This window comes from Diorhabda sublineata, chromosome 3 (assembly GCF_026230105.1).
Source record: "Diorhabda sublineata isolate icDioSubl1.1 chromosome 3, icDioSubl1.1, whole genome shotgun sequence".
Taxonomy (NCBI): Eukaryota; Metazoa; Arthropoda; class Insecta; order Coleoptera; family Chrysomelidae; genus Diorhabda; species Diorhabda sublineata.
In genome coordinates this window covers 18,039,917-18,060,921 of record NC_079476.1, presented here as the reverse complement: position 1 = coordinate 18,060,921, position 21,005 = coordinate 18,039,917, and the positions used below count along the sequence as shown (strand labels likewise).

At 31.4% G+C, this 21,005-nt stretch overlaps 1 protein-coding gene across 2 annotated transcripts; it reads right to left on the bottom strand.

Annotated features, from left to right (window-relative positions):
• Window positions 1–2,249: 2,249 nt before the first annotated feature.
• On the bottom strand, window positions 2,250–20,730 carry LOC130441464 (sensory neuron membrane protein 1-like). Of its 2 annotated transcripts, XM_056775164.1 has the most exons (8): window positions 20,580–20,730; window positions 14,645–14,802; window positions 8,547–8,694; window positions 5,445–5,705; window positions 3,939–4,150; window positions 3,599–3,884; window positions 2,653–2,778; window positions 2,250–2,584 (listed from the first exon to the last, which is right to left on the bottom strand). In XM_056775164.1, the coding sequence occupies exons 1-8, from the start codon at window positions 20,685–20,687 to the stop codon at window positions 2,282–2,284; spliced, it is 1,602 nt and encodes a 533-aa protein (XP_056631142.1). In that variant the 5' UTR covers window positions 20,688–20,730; the 3' UTR covers window positions 2,250–2,281. The 2 variants fall into 2 exon arrangements, with proteins under 2 accessions (XP_056631142.1, XP_056631143.1); XM_056775165.1 differs by lacking the exons at window positions 14,645–14,802; window positions 20,580–20,730 and adding an exon at window positions 11,771–12,098.
• Window positions 20,731–21,005: the final 275 nt, after the last annotated feature.

Sequence of the window (21,005 nt, the reverse complement as noted above, 5' to 3'; positions counted from 1 at the left end):
ATATAATTTGACATTAACATTGTTCTAAAAATCAATTAGGAATTAGAAGATACTTCTTAAAATCAAGATAATTTCTTAACAAAACATACGAATAAACCTCATAACGAAGAAGTAATAATAATCATTATTAATTTATTAATATAATTGCTTGTTCATACTTAGGTTGATACATTTGATAGATCGTATTCTGTTTTCCGGTAGTATCTTTACATGCCTCAATTACTGTAGATTATTCCAATAAATAATTTTTCCTTATCTAACTTTTTGTCTAGTGTTTTTTATTGAGCCTACAAAATCAGCGACTATCAATACGGCTTTTGTGAACATAGATCGCACTGGACATATCAATGGTATTTAACAGAGATTAGTATGTGAACCTTTTAAATAAATCAGGATCCTACGGTTTGTCGTCCTCGCTGTCGATGGAACACACCTCAGAAAAGTTTGCTCAGGACATATCTGGATATAAAATATCGTCATCACTGCATATTCTTTTGTTGTTGAAGTTGAAAGCAATATGTCCTTGCATAGTCACGTGGCACAATAAGCTAAGGCAGCTTCACAAATCAAAGAGCTGAAATCTCCGCAACAGCTTCTAGCCCTCTACAAGCCCCAGATTCCTTCGGCTCACAAGTATACCATGAGGAAGAGAACAATTCGACTTATAGACGATACAAAGTTTACCAGAATCTTGGTGAGCTTAGAATATAGAAGAAAAGTCGCTGATCTGATTTGGTTTTACCGATACTACCAAGGCAGATGCTCTTCCAACATAATTCCACCTAGTGCAGTATTTTCAAGACCTAGTCGACAGGTAGACGTCGCTCATGAGCAGATGCATAGAACTTCAATTTATCGGGACTCTTTTCTATATACAAGTGCCGACTTGTGGAATCAGTTATCAAGACACGTCTTTTCCGAACAACTTAACATACATCAATATCTACAAGCATCTCCATACGGCAGGCTACACTCTATTCAATTATTCAAGTGTTTACTTTTTACATAAATTGTCTTATAGCCGATTTCAAAGAAATGCGTCTACTTCTAGCAAGTATATTTATTATTTCATTCACTTCCACTTCAGTGATTGCTAACTTTCCATTTACATGAATATTGAAGCAAAATGTTCTTTCAGTTCTTCAGTCAAAAAATATAATAAATTTGGTATCCAAGTTTAAACATAACAACAATTTAGAAAAAAAAAGGAGCCAATTCTTTAGTGGAAATCTATTACACTAAATAAGTAGTTCACTAAATAAAAATAAATTTCATACCTAATAAATACTTATAGATATAGAATTTGCCTTACATTTCCTTGGAAAATTTGGGTAAGTGAGGTTCGTATGTTATTTTTAATTTTAGGCGTTATTCCAAGTTATAATCAATAAGAAGACTTTCAGTTTATTCTTAATAATGTTCACTTGAAACAGACTGTTCGAATATATATGTAAAACTAAAAAGGAAAAAAAAGCAAACGCGAGCTTTTTCAGCTCATCGTAAGAGTCAAGATTACTATTCCAAGGGTTGAAAATGATCATGTCTTTGTTGTGAAATAAGAACACATTTTTCATTCTCCAATATTTCCAATTCAACACACGTTCGTATTTAGAGCGCCATATCTCCTTGTTTTTTAAAGCCAGCAATTGTATTTCAAAGGTACCTATGTTAATTTCAAAAAAATTAAATTTCAACTCGGATTATTGACAAATGCTGAAGTTGCTCTGTTTTTAAATTTTTGAAATCTGTTGAGAAATGCTTCTCCAATGTTCAAAATAATAGTTTTAAAATGTTGTATATCAATAGAGGAATTATTTTCTTTGCGATGCTTCATTAAGTTCGGAAAGTAAATTTTGAGCAAAAGTGGATAATGTTTTTACGAATTTTATCACTTCTTTTAACATCGAATAAATTAAGTTTCTTTTCCCTTTAGTTTATAATTAAGATGATTTAGACCAGACGTAACGTCTACCATTAAATTAAAGGTTTTGGATCCACTGAGTTTTGGACAGTAAACATCCATCTCAACGAGAAATGCTGTTATTTTCGTAAAAAGTATTAAGACGTTTCCTCTGGATAACCAACGTACTTTGTTATAAGACAGAAGGGCACACTTTGCTGACCACTGCTCCAGGATATCACAAATAATTGTCGAATTAGAAGCAGTATTATAAAGTATCAATATAAGATTCTATTTATCTTATTATTCAATCAAACATCGTATATTAGGATACAACAAACACTCCAAATGTAGCACGAAATATCTTTATGTGTTTATTAATTAATTATATCTATCAAATTCGTGTCCGCTCATAATATTATTAGTATGGCCGCTTTTCTCTACTTTTTTAATTTGTGATAAAAGTTCTTTTGTACTTCTACGAAACGCTTCTTCTTCCGTTTCCGGTCGCTGTCGAATCGGTGTAATTTTAATAGATTTCCTGTTTTTAAAATAAAGATAAAATCCAAAGCTAGAAACTCCAAAAGAGATGACTAGGATGACCCATTTTAGGATATGAGCTATTCCAAGGATAATGAAAATGCTCGATATTTTCTTAAAAAGTGGTCCTTCTAAATCTAAACTCTGCAAAAATGAAGATAAAGTGAAGAAACGATAATAAAAGCGAAATATTGTATATATTTGAAACTCACATCTTCCAACCAAAATATTGGATGTAGTGCAGTGGTCAAATTATTCATAATACTAATTTTTTGATTGGGTTCTATGTTCAAATTCATCTGTATCCTTATTCTCACATTCAATGGAGCACTAGTCAGCTGAAACAAATAGAATAACTTACTGTGGTCTACTCAATTTTCGTAACCCAATACCAAAATATCAAAAAAACAATCCTTTGAAAGAAAAACTGCTGGAGAAAGTATATGAATTCTTCTATGGAAAAGAATTTTCGACAGTAGAAAAAGTTCTTATCACGATCAGTGATGATAAGAGTTACAATGAAACGAATCCAAGAACAATATGAAAACTCTTCGAAATATATTTTTACTGGAAAAAGCATTTTAGAAAGTTGTTGGTTGAGTAAATGAAACATAACAGAATATGTATGTATTTTGTAGTTCCAATGACATGACAAGAATACACCAACTATTTTGATTATTTACAGACCCAATGTCATAAATAATTTATAACTTAATGTGGGATATTCAACACGAAACTTCTTGGTCTCCATGTTCCTATGTAATTATAAGATAAAATAAACTAAAACGGCTAAGAGTAGCAGATATGTGGAGATTCAAGAGTTAGCTCTAAACAGTTCATGTAATATTTATGTTTTCTTTATTTGTAGAATAGTCGTGCAATGAATCAAGACTACGTGAGGTATCCTGAAAAGTTACGGGATCTCAAGATGTTGTAGACCCAAAAACGTCCATTTCTCATTAAACTCGATATTATTTGTAGAAACCCTATTTAAAATTGATATTTAGTCTTATCTCTCCAACAAAAACTACATACTTCGTAAATGTAGTTAATGATAATTGTTTCAGCTACTTTTATATAATCGGGTTAAAAAAGTGAAGCTGGAAATATATATGAATTATTCTAGAAGAAATATGAAAATAAATTGAAAGTACTTACAGGTTCAATACTAACTGTCATGACGTGATCTTCCTTAACGGGTTTCAATCCTTCCACTTGCTTCAATAGTGATTCATCTGCGTACAAAAAATGCGGCAGGCTAACTATAATTGGTGCCCCAATGCATTTACTCAAATCGAATAAACCTTTTTTTGAACATGGTTTTGGTGAAGGACAATAACATTTGTCTGCTTCTACTGTTTGTTGATCACCTAAATTCCCTTCGTACCTCCGTACTTTAATTCCTTTAATGACGTCGTCTTTAATATAATCAAGAACGACATTTCTACAAAAATATCATTAAAATAAAATGTAATCTTTGATGCGTAATTTATAGTACTTGCACATTTGGGGTGAATATGTATGGATACCTTCTTCTGGTTTCAATAATGGTGGTATTATCCACCCATCTGTTCCTTTGAATCTATTACATTCCTCACTTCCCCAGATATCTAATTTACTTTTGCCGTTCACTTCTAATACTCTTCCAAGATCTTTGTTATTTTTTATACCTCTCATGATTTTTATCGTATCCACAATAGTAGCATTTCTCTAAAATAATTACGATGAATCAATTCTTTCATCGGGTATAATGTTTAAAAAATAGTTACACCGACTTTATGGTTGATTCATGTCACGTACTAGCTCTTCAGGAAGTTTTAAAATATATGGCCAGCGCTAGAATGTATTGAATAGACCAACTTTGAATAAATGCTTGACGGAAGTTTATTGTTTCGTAAAATTTGGAAACTATATTTTCAACTCACTTTGAAGACAACTTATTATAAATATAAATTATTTAAAAGTATGGGTGAATCAGTTGAGGATGACGATTAAAAATACGATCCCCACGCAATTTAATTTTGATCTGTAGGAATGAGAAGGAGTCATTGCTCGCATTGGCAAGAAAATTCTTTAGTAATGGATCGGTGACATATCCAGTTATTCCGAAAAAACAGCTTCGAGCGCTTTGGCTCGTCATAAAAGACCCATACAGTGGATTGTTGTTTATTTTTGGTTTCATATGAATAGATCCATGATTTGTCGCCTGTCCCGATCTTATAGATGTCTTTTGAAGCACCGGGATCGAATGTTTTCTTAGCATTTCTTTGTACCACGAAATTTTTGAGATATTATCAAATTATGTGATATGCAACGCGAATGTAAATTTTTTTAGCCAAATATTCATGATATATTGAATGTATTGAGTGGAACTAATGCTGAAGTATGCCTCAATCGCACGAATCAGTTTATGCACAGCATTAATATTTTTTGATACAGCATCCGATTTTTTACGACCTTCACAAAGTTCTTTCTGTAGCAAGTGCTTAAAAATTCGGAAAACCAACAAATCACGGTGACTCGATCACATCAATCACATCAATGTTGCCAAATCTCAAAATATAACCTCGTATAATTTAAGGTAGTTTCTAAGGTTTTTTCCAGTTCCTTCAACGTTTAACAGAACTTTAAACGTCCTCTCATCTTTTCAAGATATATTACAGCGATTTGAACATGTAAGGAACTAATTCATCAGTTTCCTTCAATCATTTATTCATCATATATATCAAGTCATGAATTTCTCATTAGAAATTAAAAGCTGCAAAGAGCTTCTTTTAATTTTAATTTCAAAATCCATTCCTCTAAGAGCTAGTTTAATGATGATAGACCACTTTAGTAATTTTTTTCATAATACAATAATTAATTTTATCCTATATATGATAATATTCTCGAAAAATGATCTACAATCATCCCTAATGCACACATACTTATGTAAAGGAATTCATAATCTTTTAAAATGAATTTTCATCTAATAAATCTTCATAGAATTAACTTTTATACTCACTTTTCCGAGTAGAGAGTACAACAAAATATTCTTTTGAGTTTCAGATTCCTTAATACCAGGAATTTGGGTCTTAAGTTGTGTACAAATGGCTTTAGACGCGAAATTACCTCCTTGACAATTAAGTTCCATACCATCGAAAACGATATTCTTCACTTTATCTGTCAGGTAAATTGACTTTGGCTCCTTAAAAATGTGGGGTATCGCTTGATTGACGATTGATAACAATGCCGGTGAGACGGCAGTGACTGTGTTCACTAAACCCTATAAAAAATATTTACGTAGAGAGAAAAAAGCAGATGAAAATAATCTTTCAGTCGAGTTGCGGTATGAGGTTCTAGAAAATATGGAAACATAACAAATTTGCTTTATAAATTTATTTCAAACTCAACCTTCTTCGATTAATTGTTACTAGACGTATTTCTTTGTTTTTAATCAATTTTTTCATGAAAAATGTCTGGATCGGTCATTTATCTTTCAAAGGACAATTGAAATAGGAAAGCATTGATATGATTTGTTATTATTGAAATTAGTTAGAACTAACACTACAAACTCGATTAAAGAGCGATACCAAAAGATTATAAACTTAAATCGATGCCAACAACCATTGTGTTCTTCCAGTCCTAGCATATGGATCCCAAATATGGATAAACAAACAGAGATTAAGGGAAAATTGGATCAAAAACAAGACAAAAGTAAAAGACGCTAGAGAAGATTAAATGGAAATTCACCTGTCATAATAGCAGACTAAAAATAGAACAAAATAATCATAAATTAGGGACCATGGGAGAACAAAACAGGAGACTCTTATGTTCAAAGAACGATAAAAATTGATTGAAGAAATCTATAGAACTGAAGTATCAGCTCAAAATATTACTTGTATTCTTTCGTGCCTCTCGTTAAATCTAAACTTATAAGTAGAAATGTTGTAGAAAAACCACGACACCAAATGAAATATTCAAAATTTTAGGAAGAAATCCTCTGTTTGCGCAGCTACGCGTTTTCATAATGAATTTCGTCGGGGCTCCCGGAGTCGACACATAAACCATCCACCCCGGGCACAAGGTACCCCGCAGGTCATTGCGTTGCCCGTGATATTCATATTCAGTGATCTCAAAAACCTCCAGTATGTATATAATGAATTTACACGAAACTCCAGTAGTTGACGTAGACCTCATCCGTCCTGGACAGCCGGTATCTCGTAGATCTTCTCTGTCATTTTAGTAAAATTTAACTCATTTCTATTTATAAGTTTTTCATCCTTCTAACCAGTGATGTATATTTCATATTTCAAAATGCAGTTCTCATTAATAATTTTTGTTCACAAATTTTCCTGTGGCTTTCCCAAGTCAAATTTGTTGCATCTTGGTCCGTTTTACTGCTCAGAAATTCATAGGTTTTGCCCTTTTTGTGCTTAGTTTCTTCGACTAATTATCCCTATTACTCTTAATGGTTTATTTTTTCATCCAATATTTATATTAAGTGAAGAATATTTTTTTAAGTAAATAGAATGGACGATAATCCATTTTTATATTGACGACCTCAATTTTTTCAATAAATGAAGTAAATGTCTTTTCGAAGTAATCAGAGGTACTTAAACTTAATAATTCAAAGACATTTTTCTAAAAATGAATCGACATTAGTACAAAGAACTACATTTAATGATAATTGGTTATTGTTATGGCAAATTTAGTTACATATAAAAAAGGATGAAGCAAAATAAAATTATTTTCCAAACATACTTTTATAAAATGCTATTGCAGTGTAGTTGATTTTATTATCATGGATAAAAGTATTGGCTTCAATCTTTTTTACATCCCTCGGTCTCTTCTCCACTCGATCCTTTTAACCTTATCTATATCCCGCTTGACTTCTTGTAGCCGTTTTTTATTTTAGCGTCCTCTTCTTGTTGGCTCTCCTTCTCTCCAGCACCATTCTCACAATTTTCTGCTGTGGCAATCTTGAAATTTGTGGTAACCATCTTGCTCTTTGTGGTCTAACTATTTGTGTTATTTTTGGGTTCTTGTATATCTAGTGCGTCTAATACGAAACAAACAGCAAAAGAGAAGTTTTCTTATGTGACATATAGGGTGGTGGTAAAAATTTACCTCCCAAGAAAGTGGTCTAACAGGTCGATATTACGGACTTCCTTCCTTGAATTTTATCAAATGACAGAGTTTTGAGAAGCAGTGTTGTTACGTGTCTCAAAATATATCAAAAATTGATCTTTTCCTGAAAACAGATTTCATATCATCTCATTGGTGATTTTCCATGAGTGACATTGAAAGAATTGCCTTTTTAGCAACAATAGGGTTGTCATCACTTCATGGGTAAAATTAGTAAAGCAACTGGATGCTATACTATCAAACTATAAAGTTTTTATTTCTTGGAGGATCAATAATACTTTTTCTGCTAATCTAATATATTTAGATCCTTGTTGATCTTCAAAAATTCTGATTAATAATACTTCTTCTACTAGAGTTTTGACAATAATTATTATCAAGCATTTATCAAATTTATGCATTAATTCTTGAATCTACTTTCATCCCTTATCAAATATTTTTTTGACTGGGGCGGTTTTTTCACTTGATAAATCAAATTTGAGTTTCATTTTCAAATATTATTACCAGTTCAAGTCTTTACATTTACAACTAGTTAAAAATTGAGTAAGTTAACGTTTTTCGTTCTTATCTCGTATTTCAATTGATTAATTGTAGGTTTCCGCTTTTTATAGTAATTCATTTCACAGAAAAAATATGATAGAATCTACTAATAACTGCTTTGACCCGTATACAAACTGTCAAAAATTTAGATTTCAAAAAGAAGAAAATAGTGAAATATTCCAGTACAGTGAACCATTTCACACCATAAGCTTTATTTTCTTAGAATTTATGAAATCTAAATCAAAATAGTCACCGATAAGCAGAATATTATAACCAATGAAGAGATTTTCAGCTCATAAATTCCCATAAAGTTTTTCTGTCCATCGTTTGAGAATTTGAATAAATTTTCATGCATTCACTGGGAAAATATAAAAGTGTATATCTCATCATTGTTTCGAAAAAATTGACTGTAATGAATTCCATGAACGAAAAAATTACTTACCACAAGAAGAGGATGTATAATAGTTACATAATCTTCATCTGATAGTTTACCTGACAAGGTTTTATTGAAGATATAAGTATCGTAAGAATCGTACTGTAAAGTATCTTGAGCATCATTATCAACAACGTTAATTTTTTCTTTATATTCACTGTAACAACAAATTCCATTGAAAAAATAATATTATTGCTTCAAATTACATGTATGTTTCTATGATTTCTAGTTTATTCTAAAATTGTATTCGAAGTATTTCGCTTTAGCGAATTTTTAGAGTTTCTGAATCATTAATAACCTCAATTCTCCATAGAATCATAACCAATTTTGCTATATTGACCATTGTTTCTATGATTTTTAGTTATATTCGAATGATTTTGCTTCAGCTAATTTTAAAAATAATGTTTTTCATAACCTCAATTGTTTATAGGGTTATAACTAATTTTGCTCTATTGATATTCGTACTGATCGACCTCAAAAACTTTGTAACCTTTCAACCAGAATATGAAACTATCGAGAGAGAAATAGACAGTGGTTTAAATATTTTAAAGAACTGCGACCAGTATGAATAGCTCGAACAAGACAACTAATCACCAAGCTGACTGATTATTGGTCTTAAATAAATCGAAAAGACAATGCTATTCAATTCGTGCAGCAACTCTAGGAATTGAAAAGTGTTCTGTCAGTCGTTACACGCCAATATGAAGATTTTCATAAAAAAACACAAACCTACAATTTGCTGATCATTCTCCCTAGGTCCTCAACAAGCAAGACTTCATTTACATTTCAACTTAGTAAAGGGTAGAGGTATTATGTAATGACGAGACCATAACATGTCTCAACAAGCCAATAATGATCTCACTGTGTAGGATAAGTTTTAGTAAAGCAATTTTGTTCATATAGGATGATACCAAGTTTCATAGAATCCTGTTTTTATTCCTGATATTTGTATTTTGCCTTAACCTTGTCATAAGTGATTCGAATAGCTCCTTCTACAGGCGAGCCGCTCATTACAGAGAGTAATCACGTGCATAGTGCGTGAGAGAGAGATTGTAAGCCTGAATCACACCATACACAACACTAAAAGGTATTTAGTGGCAAATTTGAATTGAAATTTAAATGCTTTTTTCAAACTAACATTTTTATTTGAATTTTAAATACTTTAATTTAATATCATATCATATAAATAATACTTTTATTTTTCAATTGCATAGCATTCATACATTAAAATCTTCGTTCACTTAGTTAACTACTAAATGTTATACCTACATATTTCACACGTTGCCTTGATTTTTTTAAAAGTATCTATAAATATATATAATTATTATTTTAATTGTAATTTTGTTTTCCCTTACCTTAAATAACTAGACGGTTTTTCAAATTTATGGTGTATTAAATAAAAATGTAAGGGTACCTAATACTGTAGAGTAATATCTAAGAAAGAAATGTCGTGCTATATGTTTTATTCAAATATGTATCAAAGGTTATAAAGTAAATTCATACAAAACGATATAAATAATAATAATAACCTTTATAAACAACACAAGGTCCTTTCCTGAATAAATTCTTTGTTTTCAAAAAAGGTGGTTGAGAGGGATATGAGGGCGGATGAATTTTTATTTTAATCTAAATCGGAATCTGATTCCGACGAGCTCTTAAATTAAATTATCAATGTCCCACATTTTATTTCGAAAAAAGCGGGCATATTGGATTGCCTGACTCCAATTGGTTTGGGTAACATTTTTTAAAGCTTTAGTAAATAAAGTTTGGACATTACTAATTTTAAATGTTGTGTTTTTCCTTGCCACCTCACCATTGATTTGTGCCCATATGAGTTCAATTGGATTGAATTCACAATGGTAAGGTGGCAATCGTAAAACAATTTTATTTATCTCTTTGGCCATTTCATCAACGACATATCTTTGGACTAATGGCTGATTCTCTTCAACCAATGCCAATAGTTCTGCCCACACCATATTTTTTTCAAAATTAATATTTCGTTCCCTTAACCACTGTTGTATGTCCGCTTTTCTTGTGGACCTTGTGGGACACTGGTCTAATTTTCTGGAATGGTAGGATGCATTGTCCATTACAATGACTGATCCGTCCTCAAGTTTATTTAAAATTCCCTTAAACCAACCCTCGAACCTATCCGAGTTCATCTCCTCATGATAGTCATAAAAACAATAACTTGGTTGCAAAGAGGAAAATCGCTCCAGTTTTTATGAATAATAAATATTCATTATGCTTTTTATCCTCAGATGCATTTTGTCAAAATTCTAAAAGTATTAAAACAATGACGCGTTTAGAAATGATTTTTCTTCAGATTGAATAACGTAAATAGACAGTCTAAATTTAGTTCCATGAATATCACAGCCACTTTTAACAATAAAATTTATTTTAAAATAGAAGATAGTCAATGTATAACATAATTATAGTACCACCTATTAAAGAATAAATAAAAAAAATTAAAGTACACGTTTAACATGCGCTATTATACAGTCACATAATTCTTACTGTAAAAGCACATGTTAGAAATGTAGTTTAATTTTTAATTTTTATCAAAGTAAATAAATAACATAATAAAACAAAAGCTTAAAATAATTATTAATATAAAATTTTTAGAATATAATAATAATAAATCCATGTAACGTGCAGCTGTGTGAACTTGACTTTCTCAGACATTGCTTCAGCCAATACGAATTGTTATAAAAGGTACCACTAGCATCCCATGAGCCGATCACGCGTTTTTATCGCTCTCACTACCGACCGGCCAGATTATAGTCGTCTAGATACTTCCATCGCATCCAGTCACCTGCATATTTTTCTATTTACAACGAACACGTTATTCAATTTCTTTAAGGAGCATTTTAACGACAAAGTCGCTATCACATTAGAAATGTTCTGAGAAGATTTCAAAAATTTAATATTGAAGACAAAGAAGTAGTAAGCTCAATATTAACTATAGATGTGCCACAGTCAAAAAGTATATTTCACATGAACGTTTTCTTTGCAGAGATGTTGCTAAAAATTCTGCATTTGGAGAATTATCCACCGCAGGATACTGCTTCGGGAGATCCTCCATAACACTTCTTGGAGATAAAGCACATATAAAAAACGTGGAAGAAGGGAGAGGATAGATGTCTCAAAATACACATTTCATCTTGAAGAAAATGACAATGTACAGATATTAGTACATTTAGAGGCAAAATTATTAAATAATTAGTACTCACCTTAAATTAAACATGTTTTTGGTTTTGAACGTATAGTATAGAAAATGTCAAAGCGAATCATATAAAAGCAATCAACGGGTCCAGCTAGCAATTTCACGTCACGTGCAATGAACTTTTTACACTTGTTTGACTATTATACATAAGTGATATAAAATTGGGACGATCTATATATAATATCTTTCATCATGATCCAAAGACAATGTTTAAGTAATTATTTTCTAATAGTATTTTGGTATTATGAGCAAAAAATACATAATAAAGTAGATATTAATATAAAATATTCATGTTGATTCTTTTTACTTTATCACGAATGGAACTTGTTAATGGCATTACTATCATTTCATTCGAGTAAAGATAAGAAAAATGATAATTTATTGAAGAAACATATGGGGTGACCAGATAAAAAAGATTTGGATAGTTATAGTTGGAAATTTGATTATTAAATAAACAAAAAGTTTGTCGAAAGTATGTTTAGATTTCTTCGTCATTACTTTGAGAGCCAGGCTTCAACTTTTTTTATAAATGACTTAATTTACAAGAAATAAACAATTTTTATACAAAAAAGATCCAGAACTTAATAATTTTGATAAAATAAATGATATATCAATATATTTAATGAGGCATTATTACAGAAATTGATTAGTATATTTATGTGTCTTCAAGTTTTAATTAAACTTGTAATGAAGGTCATAATATGGAAATTTAATATATAAGATTATATCAAGGTTAATAATAATGAATTTTGATATAATTACTAGTTGAGTTTCCATAATTATCAACCTATTGAGAACGATATTATAAATAAACAAAAACTTGCAAAAATACACGAAAAAATTTTCATTTCCATGTAGTACCAAAAAAATAGAGATAGTTGAAAATATTGATTTCAGAATATTTTGATGAGGTGACTTGGAAAATGTCAACAATTTGTTTTCATTTGTTATAGCTTTTGAGTTGATGTTGATACCAGCTAAAAATGATTATGCTCCACCTCACACTGCAAACCTGACAAAAAAGTCCCATAGTGTTTTAGCTAGAACGTATTTGATCTTCTTACACCTGAAATCTTTCCTTGGTGGTCAACAATTCAACGATGATGCCACGCTGTAGTAAATGCTTAGACAATTTCCGAAGCTATGTAGAAAATTATTTCATTTGTAGGTTTTTGTACAATAAATATATTTTCATTCCTATATGGCTGGAGTTATATCTGAAACCACCGACCTTGCTCAATCCTATCTTAAAAAATTAAAAATTTTAACTCTCCCGGCTCTTTTTAGTTTAGATTCTGTGTGTCACCCTACTAGAACAAAAAATTTGGACATTCACTTATCAATACCCAGCTCTGATCTGATAAAAAATTCCATCACTTTCAATGCCAAAGAGTATTCAGCAAAAATGACAAATACATTCAATAATAAGTAATAATGAGTAAGATATTAACATTGTATTATAATTATTATTGAACCAATTTGCATACAATTAAAAATAAACTCAAGAGCAATAAAAAATTGGACACTTTGATTTGGTCTTATAAATTTGTTAAATATATCAATCTCATTAATTTATGGTAAGAATTGGTTAGTTTATAGGTTATTTAAACAAAATTGCCAGAGGTGAATACTTTTTATAGTATATATACCAAATAAAAAAAAATGATAAATTAACACATTTCTAGAAAAAACGTTATTCTTCATTTTTATCAGGTTTTCTAAAAATTTATGTAAGGGTTCTGTCAGATATCGAAGAAATTAAATTTTGGACCTAGTCCACCGGCATAGCATCCCATTCTTTTCGAAGAGCAATTTGAAGCTAATTCAATTCACTAGGAGGAGGATGACGACATCTAACTCATCTCACTAATTTATTCCACAAATACTCTATGAGATTCATATCGGGAGATCGTGAAGGCCAGTTCAGAACTATGATTCCCACTTGCTATAAATTTTCGGTAACAATTCTGGCGGTATGTGGTATATGAGCATTCCCCTACTCACCAATAAATGAAGCAAATAGGATCACAGGATCTGGGAGGACTTTCTTGATGTTTCTCCGAGCAGTCAAAGCCTCATTATTCATAAAAATCAGTTCCAAAGGCGGTGATTCACGAATGATACATCGAGCAAGTCACCCCCCTGGTCGCCTCGATCGTCTGAGTGATGTAAACCAAATCGAAACTCATCCGTGAATAAAATATTTCCGCATTGCTCCAGATTTGATGACAATGCTGATTGGCAAATAATCGCCTTTCTCTGTCGTTGTTGCCACTGGTCAACCACTGCCGGCCCTCCTATCGTAGCTACCAGTCTTCCGGAAATGCCGCGGTGCATCGTGAATGGTAGACTTCGCTGCCTCAAGCGTTTTGGCAATGTAAACTCCGGCCCTCTCTGGCCAAGAAATCAGTTCGGGCTATGTTAACATTTGAATGAACCATTATTCTGGACTAAAATTCTGGACCAAAATAGTAAAAAACATGTTCCTTAATCACAGAAAAGTCTTGGTTAATAAATTAAAGATGTTCAAAAGTGCTAAAAACTATTTAAACTTTAGAATAGGTCGAAGGTACATTGACAAATAAATCAAATCTGAGTTTCATCTAATTGTTTACTTATCCTGGGATTGTTTAAATGGACTTAACATTCTCTGTAATAACTAAAATACTCACCAAAACAAACACATTGATGAAAATTAGCTTTTACTAAGAAAAATATGAATCGTCCGGTTTTTTTGCTGTTGAGTTTATTCCTGTAATAAACTAAGAAGAGGCAAAAAACAAAAAAAATCCTGACAGCGGAGGTTCAACATGTTCATTCTTAATAATCTAAGTCACATGATGAATAACGAATATTTGAAAAAAACTAAGAAAATACTCACTCGTAGTAATAAGGTCCAACTTGATCTAGGATTGGTATTGCGCCATTTTGTACGTCCATGGGATTAGTCACATTGAAGAAAAATATTTTAAAGTTGAGAGGAAAAGGTATTTTCAAATAAATACCTCTAATTTCATTGTTTTTTCGTAATGCTGTTTGCTAAAACAATAAAAAATAAAAAACAATACAACAGCGCATTGTTTATAATGTTAAATTATCAGTTTCTTCTTAGTTAAATATTAAGAATCCGCGGGGGTTGGAGATTATGTATAACATAGTAAGTCTCTCATAGATAATGCGGATTTTCATATGTGATCATTCCTACGCCTTAATGTCAACATGTCGTAGCTTGTTAAGATCAATATCTAATTCTATGAAAAATACAATTGCTTTCCATTCTCTTCATCATTTCATCTTCCTATTTATTGCCTACGAAGTAAGCTTTCTTAATGAATAATGTGGAGTACGATAAATATGAAATTCTTGTATTGTCAAGACATTATTAGAAACACAAGTTGAAAGCAGCAGTGGAAGGAATTTTTAGGAATTCAAATGAAAGATACAGTTAAAGAGCGAACGACACAGCGTTAGAATTAACTGAGATTCAAGCGAGACATCCAGTATATGGACCAAGTGATTAATTACTATCTTAACTTTATTATTTATCACAATGCCTAGTCATTATTATATTGCTACTTAACAATTGGCCACTTTGATAATAAAGCTAAATTTGACGCGGTGAGGGGAGGAAAGCACGCGTGACACGCGTTGACCAATCAGAGACTGCTTTTCAGCCTAAGGCTCTTGAAGTGGAACAGGTTATGGGAAATCGCTAATGCGAGATGGGAAAATGGACAGTAGCGTCCTCTATTGGTTCATGAAAACAACTAACGCGTTTATAGATTTGACGGTAGGTAAGAATAGGGGCTATAACGTCGAGCCAATCACAGAACAGCATTGACATTTGACATAATATAGTGGATGAGTAGTTGATCTGGAGCGGTTGCCTACTAACAATAACTTGTAATTCTCATTGTAGCACGTGTTCAGTCGAAACGAAACATTTTCATTTTATTTTTTCGAACCGTGTTCACTTGTTTTGTCAAAATGAAAGATTAGCATCTTCAGAAGCTTGAATCAATTTAATTGTTGCATATTTTGAACCTCTATTTGCTCTGATTCCTTGTTGTGAATCTTCTATGTCTTCTCTTGCTCATTCTATTATTCTCGTAATATATCTTCTTCATAATTCTTCTTGTTTCTTGTGTCTCATTCTTTCTATGTCAATATAATTATTCCTACGTGCCAATCTTTCGACAGTTCTTTAGCGTATATTTTGATTTCTAATTTACTCGTTATTCCCATTTCAGTTACTTTTATCATAAATGTCGTTATCTATAATGAATTTCTGTATTGCCTGTTTCACTTCTTCTGTCCTTTTTTCATTTTTTATTTTTTCGGTGTCTGTTACTTTTGCTTGTATCCTAATCAGTTTGTTTCTGGTTTCCTTTATACCGTTCCCATCTATTCTTGGATATTTTCTCCATTTTTTCCTAATATCACCTTATATTATATATAGTTTAGCATATTTTATGTTCATCAGTGAACGGTTATTATTATTACAGCTTTTTTTGGGTTTTCATCATTTTCGACGAACTATTTTTTCTCTAGATGACTTCTGTTTTTCATCTTTAACTAATGTTTCAACTTGCCTTTTTGTTTATATTAAATTTCTTAGTTCAAATAGGCTTTAATTCTTCTATTTCCATTTTTAATTTTAACTATATCTTCGTGTTCTGCAACCACCATTTTTTTCCTCTTTAGTTACTTGCTGACTATTCTTACATGTTTTTTCTGTTTATTATATTTATTAGTTGATGTAGATAGCAATGAAAGAGAATACTGGATTAAGAGTTATAATTACAAACACCTTGCGAATTACTTCACAGTTTTGTTTAGTCCAGTAAAGAGTTAGAATAATAATTTAGTATCAACGAAATTATGTAATCGTTATAAACGAATAATTTATTTTGACGCTATTTGAAATACAAAGTTGTGTATATTCAAAAGTATTCAACTTTGATCCCCGTTCCGTTAGAAATTAACCGCCTGGTACATAAAATTTAATTTTTTCATATGTTTAACTAAAAAATCAATTACAATAAAATAGAAACAACCTTGAACTTAATTATAATTTTGTTTACGCAAGCAAAGTTCTCGTATCTTCTTTTTTCAATCTAGGAACTAATTAAGCAGAATTTGCTTCAAATTAGAATATAGTAAAAATTATTCACGGAAATGAATTCAACGTGATAGTTAAGTATATAAAATATTTCATTTATTCCTCTAAAATATGAAAAGATATTTGGAACATGTTATGGTGATAGATATATTTATTTAAAGAAATTAAAGAGAGATATTTCTAGGTTCCCAACAGTTACGAGGGATGATACGTAGGTTTTGAGACAGACAAATAAAAAGAAATATTCATAATTAGATATGACTTTATTGTTTTTCAAAGTAATCTCCATAGAGATTAATACACTTTTGCATGAGTTTGAATCAATTGTCGAATAATTTTTTTCCATTCCGATTGGTGTACTTTCAAAACATGTGATTTAAAGGCATCAACCACTTCTTCAAGTGTAGAAACACGTTGACCTCGCAGTTGATTTCTGATTCGCGGGATTAAGAAGAAAAAATTGGTTGCCAAACAATAACTGTACAGCGAACGCCCCATCAATTTTCGAAATAGTTTTTGTTTGAGTTGATGTGTTAGAGTCGTAATGGAGAAAGATTCGTCTTCTGCAATGGTTTCTTCATCTCTTTCTTCGCAACGTTCGACTCGAGCTTTTTTTCAAAAGATCGGCAAACTGCTGTTGATTCAATCCACGTCGAAAATCGTAGAAAAAATCGTAAGAAAATGTTCGCGATTTAATTCCATTTTGTATCTAAGATGAGAGTTTTAAGTATATGTAAACAATTCAAATAGCACTTGCATGACATTACATTCTGAGTACGTTTATGATGGCTATGTCAAATTTGATATATTCACTTCAAAACTTAAGTAGCAGCCCTAGTAGATAACTCAATTAATTAATAGAATAATTTCAAAACAAATATACTATAATAAAACCGATTTTGTCCAAAATTGAATGGATTATGATTAATTTAAAATCCTTTGTTAGTTTTTTATTGACGTCTACTATCCCAATTATTTTTTAGTTCTAGTGAATATAACTCTATAGCAAATTAATTTCTACTTCCTTTGTTATTTCTATGACTCCAGTTAGTGTATAATCTAACTAAGAATCTGATTTTTCAGTAAATGAAACAAAGTTTAAAATAATTATCTTACTACAAAATGTGTTGCGATAGTAAACAGCTTTTAAAATTTGTCATAAAGTCTAGAAACATTTTTAAATCATTTTGGAATAACTGTAAAGAAATGAAGAAAACAATCTTTAATGCTTCTAAATTCACTAAAATTGCAAAAAGCGTTTAACTGCATTTGTGAAATTCGAACGAACACCTAAAATTTTGCCGTTCAATATGGAGCGAGCAGATAGTATCGATTATAAGGAAAAAATTGTGACAACGATTGGGAATATTTCTGAATTGATCAGCAAGATTGTGAGAAACCATAATGGATGGCTTACAAAACGCTCTATAACTATTTGCCGTCGAGATCGCGTACCGTTGCAAAGAAACAACATTATGCTTAGTAGAATTTTCCAAAAACGAAGTCGACAATTATAATGAGTTCACAAGCATATCGAATACAACATTATATTCTCCATAGCTCCATATGTCCAGAAAATTGTATAGTGTTACCAGAGAAAATATTAAGCAAAAGAACAACGAATATCAAGATGAACAGATTGTGCTTAACCTTGGCGAGGGGGCCTTAAGTCTCTCAGACCCGACGTTCGGAAAGTCAGTCGGAAATTTTCGTAAAATTGCTGTAACGGCATAGTGGTTCATCTACCTGTTTATCTATGGCATCAGTACCTGCACATCAGTTTGAGGTTATGTGTCTATTTGTGTTTTTGAATTATTTTAATTTTGGTCTGTGAGATCGGTTCACCTTTTTGTTTTTTAGGGTAAATTGCATTTATTTTATATCATAATCAAATAATAGTTATTTTGTTTATCAGCAATGTCTAATCATGAGTAAGAGCAGGAGAAACTCCATAAATTGTGGGCTGAAGCTGGTTCAGAGAAAGAGCCGATCTCGGAGCCGGATGACGAAGAAGAGTAGTTGGCTTTTGAAGGAGACTTAGTGGTACCGATAGAGAATCAGAGCAAGAGTGCAATGATACCGGTTATGACAATATACCTCTCGCAAAATTACCGAAAATCCCTACTTTTATTGGTAAATATGGAACCACACGATGGAAACAACATTGTCCAATCAAAACAGTAAGAACTCGAATGGAGAATATCATCGTTCGATTACCAGGCGACAGGAACTGTGGGAAAAACGCCAAAACGGCTATAGAATGTTGGTGACTATTTTTAACCGATGAAATGCTTAGCATTATAGGGGAAAACACAAATCTGTACATTTCTAGATTAATTCAAGGTTGTGAAAAAGAGAGAAGTGGAAAACTCACGGACCTATGTGAAATAAAAGTATTTCTTGGTCTATTATATTTGGCGGAGACTCCTAAAAGTGAACGACATAATACAAAAGAGCTATGGCAAAGAAACGAGCTTCAGATTGAAGGCTTTTAATTAGTTATGTCACACGATGTGATTTCAAGCAGTATAATCCAAGTAAGCATAACAGATACGGAATAAACATATTTGCCCTAGTCGATTCCAATCTGGAGGTATATGTTGGAAAGCAGTCTGAGAGTCCATATGAAAGACCTAATAACCCACAAAATATAGTATCGAGGCTAATAGAACCTATATATGGGAATAATCGTAATCTTACGTGCGATAATTGGTTTACCAGTGTTGAATTGGTGAAAAAGTTAGTTAGCGAGCACAAAATAACATATGCAGGAACAATAAAAAAATTACTTTCTGAATTTTCCACCACCAAAGCTCTCCCTGAATTTTTTACAATATTTGGATTTCAAAAAGACATCAATATTGTGTCTCACATACCAAAAAAATATAAAAATATCAAACTTATATCCAGTTTACATGATGATGATATGATATAATCTTCAAAAGAAAAATGTAAACCGGATATAATCAAACCAAGGGAAATGTAGATAATTTTGAAAAATTGTCTGCTACCTATGACGTAGGTGGCCGATGATATAATTAGGTAGAATATATCAGAGAGAAAGTACAATAAAGTGAATTTGGAAATATTTGATCCAAATCGAATATGAGTTAACAAAAACATTTGTAAATTTCCAATGTTCAGATGATGAGTGTACTATGGAAGTAACAGAAAACTGAATATGTTAGAAGAGAAATGAGTAGTGCAGAGAATATACATAATAATGCAGAAGTAGTAGGAGATGCAAATAAAAATTATAAAAAAAACAGAATACTGAGAACAAAAAATATAATCAAAAAAGATGAAACTGATTGTTACTTGATATCAATTACTCAATCATATAATAAGATTCACCAAGTTTACAAATTCGGGTTAAATTCTGTACCCAAGTAGATTAAAAATAATATCAATGGTATTTAATATCCTGAGCTCTATTCTTGTGACATTTACTTGACAGTAATATGTATTTATAAAGATTGTAAGTTAACCTCATTTCATTCTGCTTCGGATGGTGTGGATGCAGATGATTGCTATTTTTTCTCTACGAAATTTGGCGTTTTGAATGGAAAAGGACTAGTTCTAGTGCGTGATTAGTATCATTGAAATAAATAAAAGCTGATGATTTGAAACCTAATACCAATAACTTAATTTTTAATTAAAAAATATAGTAAGGAACTATTCAATTTCAACTCACATCTTTAACTGCCAATTCTACTAGTCCCTGAAAAGCAACAAAACCCAACAAAATCGTCGATGTAAACAATAGAACCCCACCGAAGATCAACCGAACCGATGCTTTCATGGTTAGATCTCAGGAAACCGCACCGTTTGTCGCTACTTACAATATTTTTATCGAATTCAGGTTGTGGTGGGGACCTCCAGAGAAGGATTTACTAGGTAAATGAAGGGGTCAGATTCCACTTTATGAAAATATATAATTAGTACTGGATATGTCTACTGAACCATTTTATTAAGCTACAAATCTTACTAAACAAGCTTGTCTAAAATATTTTCTAGAATTCATTGATTGTTATAAAATTATTCTACTTCAGTTAATGAACTTTTAATTTTCTTACAAATTGAAATCGTCGTAATGCGGTCTATGAGTTGTTAGCCTAAC

Excerpts from the sequence above, each read along its gene's own strand:
- LOC130441464 (XM_056775164.1), bottom strand. The coding sequence starts at position 20,687 with ATGAAAGCATCGGTTCGGTTGATCTTCGGTGGGGTTCTATTGTTTACA. Across the intron at positions 3,885-3,938 it reads TATTCACCCCAAATGTGCAA|AAATGTCGTTCTTGATTATA; the intron begins GTACTATAAATT and ends ATATTTTTGTAG. Across the intron at positions 2,779-3,598 it reads TGACAGTTAGTATTGAACCT|CTGACTAGTGCTCCATTGAA; the intron begins GTAAGTACTTTC and ends TATTTGTTTCAG.